The 23,184-nt window shown below is 42.6% G+C and overlaps 1 protein-coding gene across 2 annotated transcripts in view; it reads left to right on the top strand.

Annotated features, from left to right (window-relative positions):
• The window catches only part of FRMD4B (FERM domain containing 4B), a 195,853-nt gene that overhangs the window by 73,775 nt on the left and 98,894 nt on the right, over window positions 1-23,184 (top strand). For both annotated transcript variants that reach the window (XM_077276140.1, XM_077276139.1), the window contains exons 2-4: window positions 8,921-8,986; window positions 11,466-11,560; window positions 16,080-16,172. In XM_077276140.1, the coding sequence (XP_077132255.1) occupies window positions 8,921-8,986; window positions 11,466-11,560; window positions 16,080-16,172 (254 nt within the window). The remainder of the gene's footprint in view (window positions 1-8,920; window positions 8,987-11,465; window positions 11,561-16,079; window positions 16,173-23,184) is intronic.

The raw sequence follows: 23,184 nt of genomic DNA, 5'->3' as shown, positions 1-23,184 counted from the left end.
CCCACCTAGTTTTCCCATGACATATACTACGTGGCTGTGCAATGTACTACGTGGCTGTGCTATGTACTACGTGGCCAGCCGCGAACAATCAGCAACAGGCGCAGTCCGGCCGCGAATTGGAGCCGGATTTGAACCACTCTTCGCTAATTGGTCGCGGCCGGCCGAATCCTGTGTATTCAATGTATTATTCTAAAATCTTCATAAATAAACTACATACATATTCTAGAATACCCGATGCATTAGAATCGGGCTACCATCTAGTTATATTATAACGTGGTACGAGTAATTATCCACTTTGGACAATATCTTTTTTTTATTAGAAAATAATCTGATCGGAGGATTGAGGGATCGATCAGCTGCATCTAGTGTACAGCTCCTCTGCAGTGCCTCCGCAGGACAAATGAGGTATTGCATGGAGTCAACAGGAAAAAATTTGCTATGAGTTTTTTGGAGTAATATCCTCCTTTTTTAATATCTTTAGTATTTGCGCCTATTTCTCTATATGTTTTGCTCCCTTTTTTAAGTTGTTTTTCTTTTTTAAGTATTTTTTCTATTTTTGCTGATAGATTAATACAGCTCAACTTTTACCAAATGTCTCACTTTTTTTAGCATATTTCACTCCAGTCTTTCCCTGGAGGTGTTAATTTGGTTTATTTTTAGACTTGCGTACGACTTTTTGAGCTGAAAAGTATCAGATAACGATTAAAAGTCAAAATAAAGACCTTTTTTTTTAATATATTGTGCCAAATTAATGCGGTCACTTTGGATATGCACCGAGTACAATTATAGGTGGTATAAAATACTTTTAAACTGTGCGACCACTTACCTACTGCTCCATTGTATCAAACACAACAAAATGCCCAACTTTGTAAATTGTCTATAAATATCGTACAATTGAGTGTTCACAGCTCATGCACAAACCTATGCGTCTCCATGGTTACAGACTACAAACAAACCCTGTGTAGTCAGATCCCACTGTTCTATTCAGTCCTATCTGTTTTTTTATCTCTTGATGATCGATTTTTTTGTAAGGAAAAAGCGGAGAATAGTTAGAAGGAAGTGTGACTACAAGATCGGGCTACACGGGGATTGTGTGTGTTCTGTTTCCATGGAAACACGTAAGCAAGGTCGAAAGCTGTAAACAAAAAAATGGCGGTAGATTTTGAATATCATACAATTTGCAAAGTTGTTTCATTTTTTTAAACTTTTAGATGCATCGGAACAATGAAAAAAACATTGGTTGTAGAATGTTTACAGTCTAAAAATGTGGAAAACGGAATTAGGTGTCACGTTCTCGAGACCTATAATCTGTGGCTCAGCACAATTTCTTCGGGTTTTATGCAGGACAAGGGTATTATAAGATGTTCGCTATTTTCCGTCTGATTTGTATATTTTTATAACAATCACATCGAACGTTGAATCCATCTGAAATCTCAGCGCTAATTTCCTCTCCTCGCTGCCAGAGGATTCTATAGAAAGAAGGCGAAGCGTCGCTCCATCCATCGCCGGAGCCATCGGGAGGCGGCAGTAATCTCCCAGTATATTCCTTTCTGCCAATACAATTACTCAGCTCCATTTATAACTTTCTAGGACCGGAAATCTTCAGCCGTTCTATCGGGTTATTTCTCCTCCGTATGACTGAGAGTTTCTTCCGCTGCTATTTATATGGGAATGATAAGGCGAAATCATTCAAGACCAATTAACAATTCATTCTAAAGAGCCGGCTCATAAGATCTGCAGCTACAGAACATTCAAATAGATCGTTCTCTGTATTATACCCCATTCAGCGTCCCGTCTACTGCGTCTGCAAAGCTTGAAAAATTATATTTGTCTACATTTTACATTCTAAGTATTTTTTCCCCTATGAAAATTCTGCCCAGAAGTCACTCCCAAATAATAACTGCTTACAGTGACCCCATAAGATGTCTATGCAATGTTCCTCCCCCCAAAAATGCCAGAAGAGGGACCCCATAACTGATGGGGACCCCAGAATGTTCCTCTATTAACTGCAGTATATTGCCCGCAGATACACTTTTCAGAAGAGTACCCCTAACAATACTGCAGATTAAGTGCCCCCACATAGACAATGTCACCAGAGTGCCCCCATAAACTGTACGGAGTAAAGAAAAGAGGAATATCACATTTACTGATGATAATCCATATGGAAATAGAATGTTCCCCAATAAATAATACCGCCAACAGCATGCCCCAATAAATAATACCGCGAGTGCCCCAATAATACTGTTGCCAGCAGAGTGCCCCAATAAATAATACAGCCAGCAGAGTACCTAGATAAATAATACCGCCAGCAAAGTGCCCCAATAAATAATACTGCCAGCAGATTGCCCCAATAAATAATACGGCCATCAGATTGCCCCATGAAATAATACCGCCAACAGAGTGCCCCAATAAATAATTCCCGCCAGCAGATTGCCCCAATAAATAATACTGCCAGCAGAGTACCCCAACAAATAATACCACCAGCAAAGTGCCTCAATAAATAATACTGCCAGCAGAGTACCCCAATAAATAAAACCACCAGCAAAGTGCCCCAATAAATAATACCGCCAGCAGAGTACCCCAAATAAATAATACTGCTGGCAGAGGGCCCCCAAAATACTGTTGCCAGCAGAGTGCCCCAATAAATAATACTGCCAGCAGAGTACCCCAATAAATAATACCACCAGAAAAGTGCCCCAATAAATAATACCGCCAGCAGAGTACCCCAATAAATAATACTGCCAGCAGAGTACCCCAATAAATAATACTGCCAGCAGATTGCCCCAATAAATAATACCGCCGACAGATTGCCCCAAAAAATACTATTGCCAGCAAAGTGCTCCAATAAATAATACTGCCAGCAGATTGTCCCAATAAATAATATCGCTGGAAGAGTGCCCCAATAAATAATACTGCCAGCAGATTGTCCCAATAAATAATATCGCTGGAAGAGTGCCCCAATAAATAATACTGCCAGCAGCGTGCTCCAAAAAACGATAGTACCATAATAGTGCCCCCAATTAATAATACTGCAGGCTAAGTGCCCCCAATAAATAATACTGCAAGCAGAGTGCCCCTATTAAATACTACCGGCAGAATGCCCCAAAATGCTAATACTTTCCGTAGAGTGTCCTCAACAAATAATGCTATCTACTAAATGCCAGCATTGAATACTACACCAGCAGAGTGCCCCCAATAAAAAGTTAGTACCAGAAGAGTGGCACCAATAAAAAAATACTGCTATCGGAGTGCCCCAATAAATAATAGTGCTATTCTTGTAGTAATACCAGCACCTCTGTCCTCAGTCTCATACTTTTAAAAAAAATCATATCTGTTTTCTGCCACCAGGGGGCGCTCACTGCAATCATAATGTATGGTTCGCAATGAAGAATCAATATCCAAACTATTTAAAAATAAATTTGCAACATTTTTCATTCTGCAATGAACAATCTGCAATTGCTTAAAATTGAATATTTTCTTTAAAAAACTGCAAAAAAAAAAAAAGTCAGAAAAAATGGCATCCGCATAGTGGATCCCGAATCCAGAAATGCAGAAAAGCCGGGATTGTGAGGACTAAAAATGGCAAATGCCTTTTGTTTCCAAACCTGTAATCAGCGCTGAAAACACGGATGTCATTTCCTTGAGATTGCCTGGTAACGGAAGGAGACGGAGCCGCTCCGCAATCTCGCTGCCGCTGTGCAGTATTTATAGGAAGGTGGCGGTTACACTGGGGTTTTCTGCTATTTACTCGTGTTTTCTCTGACTTGCGGGGTGTAATTGTACGGTAAGTGTCTTTTTATACCCCGGTGGTGGCGGCGTATCATCAGATTCTGGTTCTGATTTATAAATAGAAAAGGAAAATGTGTAAGTGGAGAAGGAAGGAGGATTCTCTTTTGTTGTTATTTACTTTGTAGCATTTTATATAAACAAAGTTTGTTACTTTTTGTTACCATTTTATACATCGTTATTTCTATTTTTACTTTTGTATCACTTTTGTATTATTGCTTTGTGATGTTTTTCGCTTTTACTTTTTGATTTGACTTGTATTCGTTTTATGTTCTGATGATTGAAAATCTATGGACACAAACAGCACTTTGTATAAGGTAAAGATGTCATTTAAAGGGGCGGTCTCATCGCCCGCGCCAGCGTATCATTGGAATCTGGTTTCGGTTGAGGAATTGATATGGCATACGTGTAAGTGGAGAATGATGGAAGATCCTCTTTTGTGCTTCTTTCTTCTATAGCATCTTGTATACATGTCGTTTGTTACTTTTTATTCCTATTTTGGGGGAATTTTTAGGGCTTTGTTTTCTTAAACTTTTTTCTAATCGTTTTAATTGGGTGAAATTGCAACCTACTTGTAAAACCAAGAAAGTTTGCAATTTACCTCTTATTTAAAATCCTCCGATTTTTTTTAATTCTATTGTCTACTGCCCATTGCCTAATGCATCAGTTGTGGCCAATGGTATAACTCGATTTTCGTGGGTCCCAATGCAAAATCTCATAACTGTTATGAGACAAATAATATTGGTCTTCTCACCTGCAAGCTTTGCACCTGTAAACTCCTGCAGCGAGCACAGCGCTTACATGCTCTTTATTAGAGAGATTGTAAGCGCTGCTCTGGAGCTGACCAGATTGCAGGATCTGTGCAGATTCAGTGTCACTATGCTCTTCCAGTGTTGCAGAGACGAAAGCTATCCAGGCCTGCAGCATCGGAGAGCAAAGAGTACAGCTCACTGGTGCAAGCATTCTGCTGGCTCTGTCGGCCAATCATTGGGATCACGTAGGAAGCCAGGAGGCAGCGCACAACTCCTACAGGCTACAAACAAACTGTGTTTGCCTTTTTGCTGCTGCATCACACTGTTGACTCATGTGCAGTCTGTGGTCTATTAGTATATCCAGGTCTTTTTCACACGTGCTGTTGCTTAGTTCTATTCCTCCCATTCTGTAGATGTAATTTCCATTTTTCTTGCCCAGATGTAGAATCTTGCATTTCAATGTCATTCTATCAGTCGCTGCCCATTGTTCAAGAAGAGGGGACAGAGAGAAGGGAGAACTCACGACTGCAGGATTGGACTACACGGGTTTTGTTTGTAATTTGTAAACACCAAATGGTGGGAGATTTTTTAATCAAGGGCATGTGTAATTTTGCTTATTTTTTTTAACCTTTTTGATGCATTAGAATACAAACATTGGTTGCTAAAATCTATAAAAAATCTTCAAATAGTTACTGAGACCCCAACCGACCGCTCAAACCACAGGGGCCCTGCACATGTCCACGATGGCACAGTAATGCTATGTCCCACTCGGTGGGCAGTGGAGTGGCGCTGCCCATGCACAATCAGGGATGAAGTTGGCGAACTGCACATGCTCAGGGAGGAAAGTTGAGATTTACGCCAGACTATATAAATGATGTGCCCCATGGAATTAGTCCTGGCTAATTAGCATATTGTAGCAAATTAACACAGTCGTAAAGATTGTTTTGGGGCTCAAGGACATTTTTAGACTACAGTACTAGGGTTCTGACAACAAAATCAGGCAGCATATTAAATACACGCGGGGGGGAGGGAGCAGAGGCTACAAACACTAAGTAGTGTCAAAAGACCCCCCCACCGAGAGAAGAAACCAACTCCATACCAATAAATGATATCAGGAGAAAAGAGGGAGCATGCGGATGTTTTTATAAAAACACAGCTTTATTGATAGGTATATGGTGAACATGCTTGATAGCAAAATACAAAAAGAAAAACACAAAGCACATATAAATACATAGTTTATACAAGGATGTTTTTAAAAGAGAAGTGGATGAACCTCCGGTGTACTACATGCCAAAGAGCCTATTCGTACATAAAATATGCTACACACAGGCAGCTACTGCATGCACCCATATTAGAAAAGTGATAGGACATATGCCATGTGGCGTATAATTCAGAACCGCAGTGCTTACCCGTGAAAGGCACCAGGCTGGATACACCGGTAGGAGTCCACAGAACGCGACCCCCGACGCGCGTTTCGCCCGCAACACACAGGGCTTTATCAAGGGAAGGTTAATAAACCCCTGTGTGTTGCGGGCGAAACGCGCGTCGGGGGTCGCGTTCTGTGGACTCCTACCGGTGTATCCAGCCTGGTGCCTTTCACGGGTAAGCACTGCGGTTCTGAATTATACGCCACATGGCATATGTCCTATCACTTTTCTAATATGGGTGCATGCAGTAGCTGCCTGTGTGTAGCATATTTTATGTACGAATAGGCTCTTTGGCATGTAGTACACCGGAGGTTCATCCACTTCTCTTTTAAAAACATCCTTGTATAAACTATGTATTTATATGTGCTTTGTGTTTTTCTTTTTGTATTTTGCTATCAAGCATGTTCACCATATACCTATCAATAAAGCTGTGTTTTTATAAAAACATCCGCATGCTCCCTCTTTTCTCCTGATATCAAGTACTAGGGTTCTGAAGTATTACAGTGAGGTTTGGGGAGCCTGACAAGTTTCCTTTAGGTTGATAAGTGTTTTTTTTTAAATTCCAAATGTCAATCTAGATACCCACAGCGTGGGCATAAACCTACAGTAGATGCCCTGACGGCCCATACAATATTATGCCCACATAGTGCCCCCGCCCAATATGATGTCCTCACACTGCTTCCATCAAAGTATGATGGTCCCACAGTGTCTCCAACACCGTATGATGTCCCCGCAGTGCATTCTCCTGTACAGTATAGTGCCCTTACAGTGCCCCTGAACAATATGATGTCTCCACAGTGCCCTCACACAGTATGATGTCCTCACAGTGCCTACAACACAGTATCGTCTTTACAGTACCTCCAACACAGCAACACAGTATGATGTCCCCACAGTGCATTCTCCTGTACAGTATAATGCCCATAAACAATGTTATGTCTCCACAGTGCTCTCACACAGTATGATGTCCTCACAGTGCATTCTCCCCTACAGTATAATGCCCTTACAGTGCCCTCACACAATATTATGTCCCCACAGTGCCCTCACACCGTATGATGTCCTCACAGTGCCTACAACACAATATCGTCTTCACAGTACCTCCAACACAGCAACAAAGTATGATGTCCCCACAGTGCATTCTCCCTTACAGTATAATGTCCTTACAGTGCCCTCACACAATATGATGTCCTCACAGTGCTTCCATCAAAGTATGATGGTCCCAGAGTGCTTTCAGCAAAGTATGTTGTCTTCACGATGTCCCCACACAGTATTATGCCCACATATTGCCTCCAGCTCAGTACGACGTCTCCACAATGTCCCCATACAGTATGATGCCCCCACAGCACATTCTCCACCCCAGTATGTCTTCACAGTACCTTTAATACAGTATGGTGTCCCCACAATGCTCCCAAGACAGTGCGATGCCCCCACAGTGATTCTAACACAGGACAATGTCCCCACAGTGCCACCCACACAGTATGATGCCTCCAACACTGTATGATGTGCCCACAGTGCCTCCAATGCAGGATGATGTCGCACTCGCAACAATGCCCCGCACACAGTACGATGACCCCACAATGCCTCCAATGCAGGATGATGTCGCACTCGCAACAATGCCCCGCACACAGTACGATGACCCCACAGTGCCTCCAATATCCCTACAGTGCCTCCCACACAGTATGATGCCCCACAGTGCCTCCAGCCCAGAATAATGTCCCCACAGTGCCTCCCCCCAGTATGATGCCCCACAGTGCCTCCAGCCCAGAATAATGTCCCCACAGTGCCTCCCACACAGTATGATGCCCCCACAGTGCCTCCAGCCCAGAATAATGTCCCCACAGTGCCTCCCACACAGTATGATACCCCCACAGTGCCTCCAACACAGAATAATGTCCCCACAGTGCCTCCCCCCAGTATGATGCCCCACAGTGCCTCCAGCCCAGAATAATGTCCCCACAGTGCCTCCCACACAGTATGATACCCCCACAGTGCCTCCAACACAGAATAATGTCCCCACAGTGCCTCCCCCCAGTATGATGCCCCCACAGTGCCTCCAGCCCAGAATAATGTCCCCACAGTGCCTCCCACACAGTATGATACCCCCACAGTGCCTCCAACACAGAATAATGTCCCCACAGTGCCTCCCCCCAGTATGATGCCCCCACAGTGCCTCCAGCCCAGAATAATGTCCCCACAGTGCCTCCCACACAATATGATGCCCCCACAGTTCCTCCAACAAAGTATGATGTCTCCACAATGACCTACATATAGTATGATGCCCTCAAAGTGCCTCCAACACAGAATGAAGTCCCCACAGTGTCCCACATACATTACAATGTGCGTACAATGCATTAACCTACAGTATGATGTGCCGTCACATATTTTGAAGCCCCCATACATTATGATACCCCCTCTGTCACCCACATTATAATGTCCTCACACATGTTATGCCCTTCCTAGTGTCCCCAAACACAGTATGATGTCCCCAAAGTGCCCCTCTACATCTATTATATTATATATTATTTAATATTATACCGCTAACACAATATGAAGCCCTCACAGTGCCTCAAGACATTTTGATGCCCCCACAATTGCCCCAACACAGAGTAATTCTCCCACAGTGCAATTACGTAATATAATGCCCCTCACAGTGCCCCCGACAGTACGGTGCCCCCGACAGTATCCCAGAATAGTGCACTGGAGAAGCTAAAAGTATAGTATTCTATAATGTGGAGACATAAAACTATCTTTGTACATTTATTTACAGTTTGTTTATTTTCAGATTTACATTATTACAACTGAGATCTGTCAGCGCGGTGCTGTTGATGGATCTTCTGTCAGCGCGGTGCTGTTCATGGATCTTCTCTGCTGCTAATCTTCTGTATTCTGTACTCTGAGATCTTCTCTGCATGAACCGATCTAAATGATTCAATAAAAGGTGTTTTTTTTTCTTTGCAGATGGCAGAAGGCCGACACTGTAAGGTGCACCTGTTGGACGACCGCAAGTTGGAGCTACTGGTGCAGGTACCGAGAGACGGCCACATTATATTTACTTCTAGTCACACACAGACTGTCCTAATTATAAGAAGCAGCATGATTGTCTCCGGGAGGATAAGTCAGATGTCTCGTGTCATGTTCCTAGTTTGCATAATGGGCAGCCCCCCCCATCTGGCGAAATACTGGCAGCCATCATAGAGGGATCGAGACCGCCATCTGCTCTGTAAGCTGCCTGACCCCGGACTGACGAGAAAGTGGTGCCAAGCAGGTGCCAGCCAGACCCCGAGCCCGTCCTAATACATGAGAGCAGACAAACTATTATCTATCTATTATTATCTATCTATCTATTATTATCTATCTATCTATCTATTATCTATCTAATACAGTATATATCTATTATCTATCTACCTATCTATCTATCTATTATCTATCTATCTATCATCCATCTATCTATTATCTATCTATTATTATCTATCTATTATTATCTATCTATTATCTATCTATTATCTATCATCTATCTATCTATCTATCTATCTATCTATCTATCTATCTATCTATCTATCTATCATCTATCTATCTATTATCTATCTAATACAGTATATATCTATTATCTATCTATTTATCTATCTATTATCTATCTATCTATATAAATATATCTATCACATATCTGCAGTGGCATGTAAAACTTTGGGCACCCCTGGTCAAAATTACTGCTATTGTGAACAGTTAAGCAAGTTGAATATGAAATGATCTCTAAAAGGCTCAAAGTTAAAAATGACACATTTCCTTTGTATTTTAGGGTAAAAAATATTAATTTAAATTTTTTACATTGTAAAAATTACAAAAAGGAAAATGGGTCAGTGCAAATGTTTGGGCACCCTGCATGATTAGTACCTAGTAGCACCCACTTTTGCAAGTATCACAGCTTGTAAACACTTTTTGTAGCCAGACAAGAGTGTTTCAATTCTTGTTTGAGGGAATTTTCATCCATTCTTCCTTGAAGAATTCTTCCCGTTCTGTCAGATTCCTGGGCAGTCTTGCATTCTCTGCTATTTTGAGCTCTAGCCACAGATTTTCAATGATGATCAGATCAGGGGACTGTGAGGGCCATTGTAAAACCTTCAGCTTGCGCCTTTTGAGGTCGTCTATTGTGGATTTTCACGTGTGTTTAGGATCATTCTTCATTTGTAGAAGTCATCCTCTTCCTCTTTTCACCTTCAGCTTTTTTACAGATGGTGTTATGTTTGCATCAAGAATTTGTTACATTTCATTTACTCCATTTGTCTGTCTATCTGTGAAATGTTCCCTGTGCCATTGGCTGCAACACCACCCAAAGCATGATTGATCCACTCCCATGCTTAATGGTTGCCAAGATATTCTTTTCCTGAAATTCTGTGCCCTTTTTTCTCCACACATACCTTTGATCATTGTGGCCAGAGTTCTATTTCAACCTCATCGGTCCACAGGACTTGTTTCCATAATGCATCAGGTTTGTTTAGATGTTCTTTTGCATACTTCTGAAGCTGAACTTTATGGTGAGGATGTAGGAGAGGGTTTCTTCTGATGACTCTTCCATGAAGGCCATATTTGTGCAGGTGTCTCTGAACAGTAAAACAGTGTACCACAATTCCAGAGTCTGCTAAATATTTCTGAAGGTCTTTTGCAGTCAAGCAGGGTTTCGGATTTGCCTCTCTAGCAATCCTATGAGCAGCTCTCACTGAAATTTTGCTTGGTCTTCCAGACCTTATCTTGACCTCCACTGTTTCCAGTAACGGCCATTTCTTAATTACATTTCAAACTGATGAAAGGGCAACTTGAAAACGCTTTGCTATCTTCTTATAGCCTTCTCCTGATTCGTGGACCTCCATCATTTTCATTTTCAGAGTGCTAGGCAGCAGCTTAGAAGAACCCATGGCTGCTGTTTTTTTGGCACAAGATTGGAGGATGATGAGTTTTTATAAAGCTAGGAAATTTGCATCTCCTGGCCTTTCCTAATGATGATAGTGAACAAGCCATAACCCTAACAGGCTAATTAAGGTCTGAAGCCTGACCGCATAGATCTCCAAGGGTGCCCAAACTTTTGCATTGGACCATTTTCCTTTTTTTTAATTTAAAAAGATAAAAAAATGACAATATTTTGTTTTTGACTAAAATACAACAGAAATATGCCATCTTTAACTTTAGGCCTTTTAAAGATCATTTCATTTTCAACTTGCATCTATTTATCTAGTATCTATCTATATCTATCTCTTATCTATCATCTATCTATATATGTATCTATCTGTCTAATCTATCTATCTATCTATCTCTTATAATAAACTTTATTTATTTATCTATCTATCTATCATCATATCCAGTGTTGTGTCTGTGAATAGACCTGCTTCCTGATTTTGAGATGATAGTGGCCCCCTTGCCTCTTGGGCCCCTACGTGGCTGCACACGTGCCCCAATGACATGTCCGCCTCGGTCACATCTGTCCTAATACTGCATTCTTTCCTTGTCGCAGCCTAAGCTGTTGTCCCGGGAGTTGCTGGACCTGGTGGCCTCACACTTTAATCTGAAGGAGAAGGAATATTTTGGGATCTCCTTTGTAGATGACACGTAAGTAAAATAAATAACGTCATATAGCTTTCTACAAATCTGTAATACAGTACAGACCAAAAGTTTGGACACACCTTCTCATTTAAAGATTTTTCTGTATTTTCATGACTATGAAAATTTTACATTCACACTGAAGTCATCAAAACTAAGAATTAACACATGTGGAATTATGTACTTAACAAAAAAGTGTGAAACAACTGAAAATATGTCTTATATTCTAGGTTCTTCAAAGTAGCCACCTTTTGCTTTGATGACTGCTTTGCACACTCTTGGCATTCTCTTGATGAGCTTCAAGAGGTAGTCACCGGGAATGGTTTTCACTTCACCGCTGTGCCCTGTCAGGTTTAATAAGTGGGATTTCTTGCCTTATAAATGGGGTTGGGACCATCAGTTGTGTTGAGCAGAAGTCTGGTGGATACACAGCTGATAGCCCTACTGAATAGACTCTTAGAATTTGTATTATGGCAAGAAAAAAGCAGCTAAGTAAAGAAAAACGAGTGGCCATCATTACTTTAAGAAATGAAGGTCAGTCAGTCTGAAAAATTGGGAAAACTTTAAAAGTGTCCCCAAGTGCAGTGGCAAAAACCATCAAGTGCTACAAAGAAACTGACTGACATGAGGACCGCCCCAGGAAAGGAAGACCAAGAGTCACCTCTGCTTCTGAGGATAAGTTTATCCGAGTCACCAGCCTCAGAAGTCGCAGGTTAACAGCAGCTCAGATTAGAGACCAAGTCAATGCCACACAGAGTTCTAGCAGCAGACACATCTCTACAACAACTGTTAAGAGGAGACTTTGTGCAGCAGGCCTTCATGGTAAAATAGCTGCTAGGAAACCACTGCTAAGGACAGGCAACAAGCAGAAGAGACTTGATTGGGCTAAAGAACACAAGGAATGGACATTAGACCAGTGGAAATCTGTGCTTTGGTCTGATGAGTCCAAATTTGAGATCTTTGGTTCCAACCACCGTGTCTTTGTGCGACGCAGAAAAGGTGAACGGATGGACTCTACATGCCTGGTTCCCACCGTGAAGCATGGAGGAGGAGGTGTGATGGTGTGGGGGTGCTTTGCTGGTGACGCTGTTGGGGATTTATTCAAAATTGAAGGCATAGTGAACCAGCATGGCTACCACAGCATCTTGCAGCGGCATGCTATTCCATCCGGTTTGTGTTTAGTTGGACCAGCATTTATTTTTCAACAGGACAATGACCCCAAACACATCTCCAGGCTGTGTAAGGGCTATTTGACCAAGAAGGAGAGTGATGGGGTGCTACGCCAGATGACCTGGCCTCCACAGTCACTAGACCTGAACCCAATCAAGATGGTTTGGGGTGAGCTGGACCGCAGAGTGAAGGCAAAAGGGACAACAAGTGCTAAGCATCTCTGGGAACTCCTTCAAGATTGTTGGAAGACCATTCCCGGTGACGACCTCTTGAAGCTCATCAAGAGAATGCCAAGAGTGTGCAAAGCAGTTGGAGCGCCCCCAGACGCAGGGCCGCGGGGTACTCAGTACCGGGCCTCTCAGTCTCGGTCCTGGGGTTGTCACGGTGGCTAGACCCGATCTGTGACCCTGCTAAGGGGCGTCCAAGGAAAGGTGTGATGATGGTGCGTGGTGCAGGCCGCGATGAATAACGAGGACACAAGGTTGCAGTCTCTTTACCTCTTTACTGAAGGCTTCAGGATCCTCAATCCAGAGCACTGCTAACAGGGCTGGCTGAGACCGGCCGGTCCGAAGGCACATCCAGAGGTCCCTTTGCAGGTGGGGATCAGTGCCTTCCTTCTAGCGCCTGTGTGTTGTAGTACCTCCCTGCTGAGCACCACGGGATAGTCCTCACAACTGTTGTGTCTGTTTCTGATGTTCTTCTTTCTCACAATTTGTATCTGTTCTGATGTTCTTCTCCGTCCCCCAGATGATATGGATAGGACGCACCCGTATGACGGGTAGGCCTGGGGTTATTCTGGGACCCTAGCGTCGCCCCTCTCCCACAATTGCCCCCTATGTCTTCTTAGGTGATTTAGGTGAGACAGCCAACCTAAAATTAACTGTCCTGCCACTGTTTGAAGTAATGCTTGGAGCCTAATACTTCCTCGGCGTTCCGGCCACCGGCTATGCACCTCAGTAGGATGTTGCCTCGATCTTACGGCACGACTCCTACTGGCTTTATCTCCTTTTTGCTGCGATCTCGTTTCTCACTTCTCCACAGTAAACCTCGCTTCTTTTCCTTTCTTAGGATGCCACCGCATTCAAGTGCAGGCGTGGTCCCGTAACGTTCTGTCCTTTTCGCTAGGCCACTGTCAGGATCCCACCCCTGACAGAGACCCCCCTGAATCTTCCCCTGCAACACCCCCTGCCACAGGATGTTGCCTGGATCCAACACAGTCAGCTTCTGACTAACTTCCTATCCAACCCCCAGTTTTACCAGATTATGAGGAGTGGCCTAATACATAGCGCCCTTAGCTCCCCCTGGTGGCCAGAATGTGAAGTGTAAAGTGTGACTGTGATACCTGGTCAGGTGAACTCCTTCAGTGCCATCAGACGTACCATCACTCCCCTTAGTGGCGGAGCGACAGTACTGCAACGACCAGGACTCTGGGGCGCTGCACTGTCATCAAAGCAAAAGGTGGCTACTTTGAAGAACCTAGAATATAAGACATAATTTCAGTTGTTTCACACTTTTTTGTTAAGTATATAATTCCACATTTGTTAATTCATAGCTTTGAAGCCTTCAGTGTGAATGTACAATTTTCATAGTCATGAAAATACAGAAAAATCTTCAAATGAGAAGGTGTGTCCAAACTTTTGGTCGGTACTGTAAATTGATATACTCTCCACCAGGGTCGGCGTGCCAGCACCTAGCGGACGCGCGCCGGGGGGAACCCACTGTGTGCACTACATGTACAGCCGACACCTGAGACTATCCGCTCACACTGTATATGCCCAATTACTATATGAGAAGATTTCACCATTCACTTTCTCATTTTTCTAATTGCATCGGACGTCTGATTAACCAGAATGGTAATTAACTTCTGAGGAAATTATTCATTACCCTGAGTCGCGCTCCTCAGCTCAGCTACGTACAGAACTGCGAATGACGTGAAATTTGCCGCTTCGTTATTAATTATTAACGAGCCTGACATTATGTTCTCTGCGACTAGAAGGCGATGAATCAATTAGCAGCGGCTCATATGTAGAATAATCTTCCCATAATTACATTTCTGAATAATTGACTAGAAATGGATGAGGTCCGGGCGTCTGACTCGGACCGGGCTGTTCTTATACCAGCTATTTCCTGCTATTGACAGCGTCGGCCTTGTAGAAAACCTCCGACGTAGACTGATGTACGCCGTGAAGTGTAATCTGTCATGTGCACCACAGTACGGTATTGTTCGGGGAGAGATTTGTAATCTTGATAAACGAAATTCTAAGTGATGTTTTGGGCCGCAGAGACCATTTGTACGTTTGTTGCTGACGATCAGTTGGAGAAAAATAGCTGATACGTGATGGTGGTGGAGACGCAGCGCATACTGCTGTAGCGGTAATATTTAAAGGCACGGTTTAGATGTAATATTAGGATTGTGTTTTGAACAATATCCTAATATAATGTCACCATTTCGACCCGTAACGAGTGACAATCGGCGAGATAACAAGTCAGGCTGCGTTCATTTTAAGCTCTTTTGCATGAGCCTATACAAACTATATGAAGACCGAATAGGGAATACAATTTTTCTTACTTATATGCATGTAATTTTTGCTAAAAATTAATTTTGCAATTGGGTTTCATTAAAACTGAACTGTTTGCCCTGCTGGCCATAACACTGCCATAGAAGCTACCTCCACTAGAAGGTGCTCATTGTATATAGATTTAGAACATTTTCATTTTAGCTTAAAGGGGACCTGACACTTGCTTTAAATATGTAATTTTTGTGCCAGGTGTAAATGCCGCCTTTCTCCTGAATCCGGAGATGTTTTTCTTTAGTTACTGCGCCTCTCCATTCCTGAGATACAGCCTCTTCTTCTCTGTATGCAAATCTAGTCTTGTTAACTAGGTGGGCGTGGTCAGAAACTCTGAGCTGTGGTAGGACCACACCCAGTTGTTAACAAGACTAGATTTACATACAGGGAAGAAGGGGTCATATCTCAGGAACGGAGAGGCGCAGGAACACAAGAAAAACATCGCCGGATTCAGGAGAAGATCAGCATTTACACCCGGTAAAAAAATACAAATTTTTGTCAAGTGTATAGATTTATACTGTTTCCATTTAGCTTAAATAGGACCTGTATTTTTTTAAATTGGGGTAAATATCGTTTTCCTGAATCCGGCGATGTTTTTCTTATGTGCCTGCTCCTCTCATTTCCAGAGATATGACCTCATCTTTCCTGTATGTAAATCTAGTTTTTTTAGCCAAGTGGGCGTGGTATTCAATAATTATATATTTATGGCAAGTGACAGGTCATCAACATTAATAAAGGAGCGCGTGACTATGAGACCAAATCTGTAATTTCAGCTTTTCCCTTTGCAGGGGGCAGTTCGCCTGGCTGCAGTTGGAGCAGAGAGTGCTCGATCACGACCTGCCGAAGAAATCCGGCCCCGTGACACTATATTTTGTTGTAAGGTAAGTTTTCAATTTTGGGGGGTACAGTGACAAAGTATATGCCCCCCAATTCAATCTCTGTCACATTTTTGGCATTTTTTTTTTTGGCACCTGCTGGATATTAAAGCGCCCATGAACATCATACGTAAGTCAGCCGAACCCAAAGAGCACGTGAACATACCCAACCATTTTGGGACAATGATTATTTTAAGTCTATGGGGGTACTCCGACCTTCCCTCATTGGTGGAAGGATAGGAATTGTTCTATTTTATCAGGTTTTGGGCAAAAGGATTTATTCTATTCTGGTGATAAATTAATTAATATAATTGTTCTGGACTTACCAGGAACGTCGCAACTTTTTGGAAAGTCTTGGATCGAAAAAGGATGAGGTTTACAAAAATCTATCCTCAAATTAATGGTCTGGATAGGGGTCAGACTTATTCTGGGGTAGGGATAAAGTTTCCCTAATTTGCCAACAGGGAGGCGGCTAACTATATATATATATATATATATATATATAAATGGCTGGCTGTATGGGGAGACAGGAGGAACATCTGTCGGCCCATCATTGGCCTTTATATATGGATGCTAGATCATTGCCTTTTTAAAGGGATATTCCCAAATTTAGAAGTTATCACCTATTCACACCTATCAATCTTGGTTGGACATTTACATGATACCGAAAAAAGCAGAGTGGAGTAGTCAGCTGGTAGTCAGGGGTGCACATGGCGGGGCACTGCTCCATACAGAGGAGGCATGTCAGAGCCCCGTTTTTGGAATCAGTGGGGGTTCCAAGTTATCAACGATGGAAATACCTCTTTCATTGTGTAAATGCTTTTTCTAAGTTTTCTAAAAACTTATAAAAGTTTTGACTGTATGCCTGAACTTTTCTTCACCAGCAGAGGGCGCTATATCGCCATGATCTCAGGCCTCTGCGGCTGCACTGCACGTGTGGCCTGCCGGACACAACTTGTCGTGGGTGTAACTAATGTGTTGCAGTGTCCTGATGACGGCCTTAGTCAGCCCAATGAGCACATAAACACCCTGTGAACTGGGTCAGAGGATTTATACCAGTCCTCTGGACGGAAGCCGCAATCAGCGTTAATTATCTTATAAAATATAATTTCTCACATAATGATGGGGGAGGTGAAGACGTTACTTGTTTTACCGTCCTATAAACGTGGATTGTGCGCTCCAGAAACTTTAATTAGCACATTGCTTTTTAGTCTCGAGATTCTCAGCCGAGTATGTGGACAGAAAGTGAGATAAGTGGTGTCTGGCGGCGGCGGCAATATTTCTAGGGATTCGCGCTGCCCTACTTTGACGTCCAGTCCGGTTCTCCATCACAGCCGGTCTTCACTTTTGTAACCGGCATCTTGGGCTCCTTCGGCTCGTATAAGGCACCGCAACATCAAGGCGTTCCGAGACACCCAGACACTAATCCTCACGTGACTCTATGAGGTTCAGAGTGTCGAACCCGAGGAGCTTGGGTGCAGAAGTGAAGACCGGCTGCCACAAAGGACCGAACTGGAGGGCGGCAAATCATAGTTTCTGTGTGCAGTGTAATACATCATTTCTCCTCTGGGAGTGTTGCAGGGGATTACAACACTTGCTGTCAGGTTGCACAGACCATATCGAAGTCGAGCTGAACTTTGATGTGGTCAAAACTCATGCTTAAAGGAGTTGTCCGGTGAAAACAAGCTATCACCTATCTGAAAAATGGGTGATAACTTGCTAATTGGTGGGTGTCCGACCACTGAGACCTGCATTTGTATCCCCTTTAGAATGGACAGCCACTCCATTAATTCTCTTATCGGGCTGCTGGAAAAAGCCAAATTCATCGCACAGCATCCCCATAGGGAATGAATGGAGCACCATTCTAAAAGTGCACCAGTGGTCGGACCCCCACCAGTCAATACATGACTTGTTTTCACCAGAAAACTCCTTCAAGCATGATGTTAGACCACATCAAAGCTCAGCTCGACTTCGATATGGTCTGTGCAACTTGACAGCAAGTGTTGTAATCCCCTGCAGCACTCCCAGAGGAGAAATGAAGTATTACAACTGCACATAGAAACTAACCATATGCAGATAGATAGACCGGTCCTCCATAGTACTACTGTGAAGTGTTGAGTACGGACCATCCTCAATGCCTAAACCCGAAATATAACCTCACTTTGTGTTTGAGAGGCCTCTTGTAGAAGGTCTGATTGGGATGACCAAGTGCTACGATTTTAGGAAGGCTTATTAGTAGTCATAGTACCGATCCGCCATGACCAGAGATGGTGTTCCTTGTGCACAGGTTCCCCTAACAAGCCGTGTTGGTGAGATTGTTACTGTGCTATCTAGAGAATACGAGTGATAGAAATTGATGGGAAGTGACGTCCCCTCTAGAGCGATGTAATCCGCAGCACCGCAGAGCGTGTTGTCTCGTCTTATTGAAGTGTTCTGCTCCTGCCGAGAAAACCCGGGATGATAAAGACCTCGTTATTATCCTTTTCGATGTCAGACACGGGGAACCGTTCTCCTTACAAGATCCTCGGCTTCAATACAACTATAATTCTTCCCGCAAAGACTTTGATGCTCCTTTTTTCTTAATTAAGACGTGAGAACGAGGAGCTCAGAAGAGAATAAACAATCACCATTTGGGGGAAAGTTTTTTATTTACCGTATTTATTTTTTTAGAAGAGTCTTCCAATGATAATGTAATCAGACAGAGGAACTGAGCATCAAGCTTTCGTGTTTGGGACTGATGTATGACACGGCTCCTATTCAATATTAAAAAAAGCCTATTGTTTAAATTAACATTTTCTGTTAAATGTATATTTTTTTTTTTTAATGTTTGATGTTTTTTCAATTTTCCTTATCATTATTTAGATTAGAAAAACAATCAGAAAAGTAGCCATCTTCACACTGGACATTACATCCAATACTATACACTTTCATAACATATAGGATTACAGTAACAGCTCTACATACAGCAGAGTACAGTGAAGGATATATCAGTAGATGAGACAGGATCCATCATTCACAATAGGTAATGTCACAGCTCACCTCCCCCTCCTGTACAATGACCGATAACTCCTCTATATACAGTAGATAACACAGGATCCACCATTCACAATAGGTGATGTCACAGCTCACCTCCTCCTGTACAATGACTGATAACACCTCTATATACAGTAGATAACACAGGATCCACCATTCACAATAGGTGATGTCACAGCTCACCTCCTCCTGTACAATGACTGATAGCACCTCTATATACAGTAGATAGCACAGGATCCACCATTCACAATAGGTGATATCACAGCTCACCTCCTCCTCCTGTACAATGACTGATAACACCTCTATATACAGTAGATAACACAGGATCCACCATTCACAATAGGTGATGTCACAGCTCACCTCCTCTTCCTGTACAATGATTGATAACCTCTATATACAGTAGATAACACAGGATCCACCATTCACAATAGGTGATGTCACAGCTCACCTCCTCCTCCTGTACAATGACTGATAACACCTCTATATACAGTAGATAACACAGGATCCACCATTCACAATAGGTGATATCACAGCTCACCTCCTCCTGTACAATGACTGATAGCACCTCTATATACAGTAGATAGCACAGGATCCACCATTCACAATAGGTGATATCACAGCTCACCTCCTCCTCCTCCTGTACAATGATTGATAACCTCTATATACAGTAGATAACACAGGATCCACCATTCACAATAGAGGTGATGTCACAGCTCACCTCCTCCTCCTGTACAATGACTGATAACACCTCTATATACAGTAGATAACACAGGATCCACCATTCACAATAGATGATGTCACAGCTCACCTCCTCCTCCTCCTCCTGTACAATGACTGATAACTTCTCTATTTACAGTAGATAACACAGGATCCACCATTCACAATAGGTGATGTCACAGCTCACCTCCTCCTCCTGTACAATGACTGATAACACCTCTATATACAGTAGATAACACAGGATCCGTCATTCACAGTAGGTGATGTCACAGCTCACCTCCTCCTCCTGTACAATGACTGATAACACCTCTATATACAGTAGATAACACAGGATCCACCATTCACAATAGGTGATATCACAGCTCACCTCCTCCTGTACAATGACTGATAGCACCTCTATATACAGTAGATAACACAGGATCCACCATTCACAATAGGTGATATCACAGCTCACCTCCTCCTCCTCCTGTACAATGATTGATAACCTCTATATACAGTAGATAACACAGGATCCACCATTCACAATAGGTGATGTCACAGCTCACCTCCTCCTCCTGTACAATGACTGATAACACCTCTATATACAGTAGATAACACAGGATCCACCATTCACAATAGATGATGTCACAGCTCACCTCCTCCTCCTCCTGTACAATGACTGATAACTCCTCTATATACAGTAGATAACACAGGATCCACCACTCTCAATAGGTGATGTCACAGCTCACCTCCTCCTCCTGCACAATGACTGATAACTCCTCTATATACAGTAAATAACACAGGATCCATCATTCACAATAGGTGATGTCACAGCTCACCACCTCCTCCTCCTGTACAATGACTGATAACACCTCTATATACAGTAGATAACACAGGATCCGTCATTCACAGTAGGTGATGTCACAGCTCACCTCCTCCTCCTCCTGTACAATGACTGATAACACCTCTATATACAGTAGATAACACAGGATCCACCATTCACAGTAGGTGATATCACAGCTCACCTCCTCCTCTTGTACAATGACTGATAACACCTCTATATACAGTAGATAACACAGGATCCATCATTCACAATAGGTGATGTCACAGCTCACCTCCTCCTCCTGTACAATGACTGATAACACCTCTATATACAGTAGATAACACAGGATCCGTCATTCACAGTAGGTGATGTCACAGCTCACCTCCTCCTCCTGTACAATGACTGATAACACCTCTATATACAGTAGATAACACAGGATCCGTCATTCACAATAGGTGATGTCACAGCTCACCTCCTCCTCCTGTACAATGACTGATAACACCTCTATATACATTGGGTGTAAATATTTCAAAATGGGGTTTCTTACACTGGGTCCACATTTAGGGTATCACCCACCCCCACCCCTTAACCCCTTCATGACCCAGCCTATTTTGGCCTTAATGACCTTGCCATTTTTTGCAATTCTGACCAGTGTCCCTTTATGAGGTAATAACTCAGGAACGCTTCAACGGATCTTTGCGGTTCTGAGATTGTTTTTTCGTGACATATTGGGCTTCATGATAGTGGTAAATTTAGGTCGATAATTTCTGAGTTTATTTGTGAAAAAAACGGAAATTTGGCAAAAATTTTGAAAATTTCGCAATTTTCACATTTTGAATTTTTATTCTGTTAAACCAGAGAGTTATGTGACACAAAATAGTTAATAAATAACATTTCCCACATGTCTACTTTACATCAGCACAATATTGGAAATACATTTTTTTTTTGCTAGGAAGTTATAAGGGTTAAAATTTGACCAGTGATTTTACAACAAAATTTACAAAACCATTTTTTTTAGGGACCACCTCACATTTGAAGTCAGTTTGAGGGTTCTATATGGCTGAAAATACCCAAAAGTGACACCATTCTAAAAACTGCACCCCTCAAGGTGCTCAAAACCACATTCAAGAAGTTTATTAACCCTTCAGGTGTTTCACAACAGCAGAAGCAACATGGAAGGAAAAAGTGAACATTTAACTTTTTAGTCACAAAAATGATCTTTTAGCAACAATTTTTTTATTTTCCCAAGGGTAAAAGGAGAAACTGGACCACAAAAGTTGTTGTCCAATTTGTCCTGAGTACGTTGATACCTCATATGTGGGGGTAAACCACTGTTTGTGGGCACGGCAGGGCTCGGAAGCGAAGGAGCGCCATTTGACTTTTTCAATGAAAAATTGGCTCCAATCTTTAGCGGACACCATGTCGCGTTTGGAGAGCCCCCGTGTGCCTAAACATTGGAGCTCCCCCACAAGTGACCCCATTTTGGAAACTAGACGCCCCAAGGAACTTATCTAGATGCATAGTGAGCACTTTAATCCCCCAGGTGCTTCACAAATTGATCCGTAAAAATGAAAAAGTACTTTTTTTTCACAAAAAATTTCTTTTAGCCTCAATTTGTTCATTTCCACATGGGCAGCAGGATAAAATGGATCCCAAAATGTATTGGGCAATTTCTCCTGAGTACACTGATACCTCACATGTGGGGGTAAACCACTGTATGGGTGCACGGCAAGGCTCGGAAGGGAAGGCGCGCCATTTGACTTTTTGAATGAAAAATTATCTCCATCGTTAGCGGACACCATGTCGCGTTTGGAGAGACCCTGTGTGCCTAAACATTGAAGCTCCCCCACATGTGACCCCATTTTGGAAACTAGACCCCCCAAGGAACTTATCTAGATGCATAGTGAGCACTTTAAACTCTCAGGTGCTTCACAAATTGATCCGTAAAAAATGAAAAAGTACTTTTTTTTCACAAAAAAAATTTTTTAGCCTCAATTTTTTCATTTTCACATGGGCAACAGGATAAAATGGATCCTAAAATTTGTTGGGCAATTTCTCTTGAGTACGCCGATACCTCATATGTGGGGGTAAACCACTGTTTGGGTGCACGGCAAGGCTTGGAAGGGAAGGCGCGCCATTTGACTTTTTCAATGGAAAATTAGCTCCAATCGTTAGTGGACACCATGTTGCGTTCGGAGAGCCCCTGTGTGCCTAAACATTAGAGCTCTCCTACAAGTGACCCCATTTTGGAAACTAGACCCCCCAAGGAACTAATCTAGATGTATAGTGAGCACTTAAAACCCCCAGGTGCTTCACAGAAGTTTATAACGCAGAGCCATGAAAATAAAAAAATATTTTTCTTTCCTCAAAAATGATTTTTAGCCCGGAGTTTTTTATTTTCCCAAGGATAATAGGAGAAATTGGACCCCAAATGTTGTTGTCCAGTTTGTCCTGAGTACGATGATA

The sequence above is a fragment of the Ranitomeya variabilis genome, chromosome 8 (genome assembly GCF_051348905.1).
Source record: "Ranitomeya variabilis isolate aRanVar5 chromosome 8, aRanVar5.hap1, whole genome shotgun sequence".
Taxonomy (NCBI): Eukaryota; Metazoa; Chordata; class Amphibia; order Anura; family Dendrobatidae; genus Ranitomeya; species Ranitomeya variabilis.
Note: the sequence above shows the minus strand (reverse complement) of the source record. Positions and strands in the feature narration are given on the sequence as shown.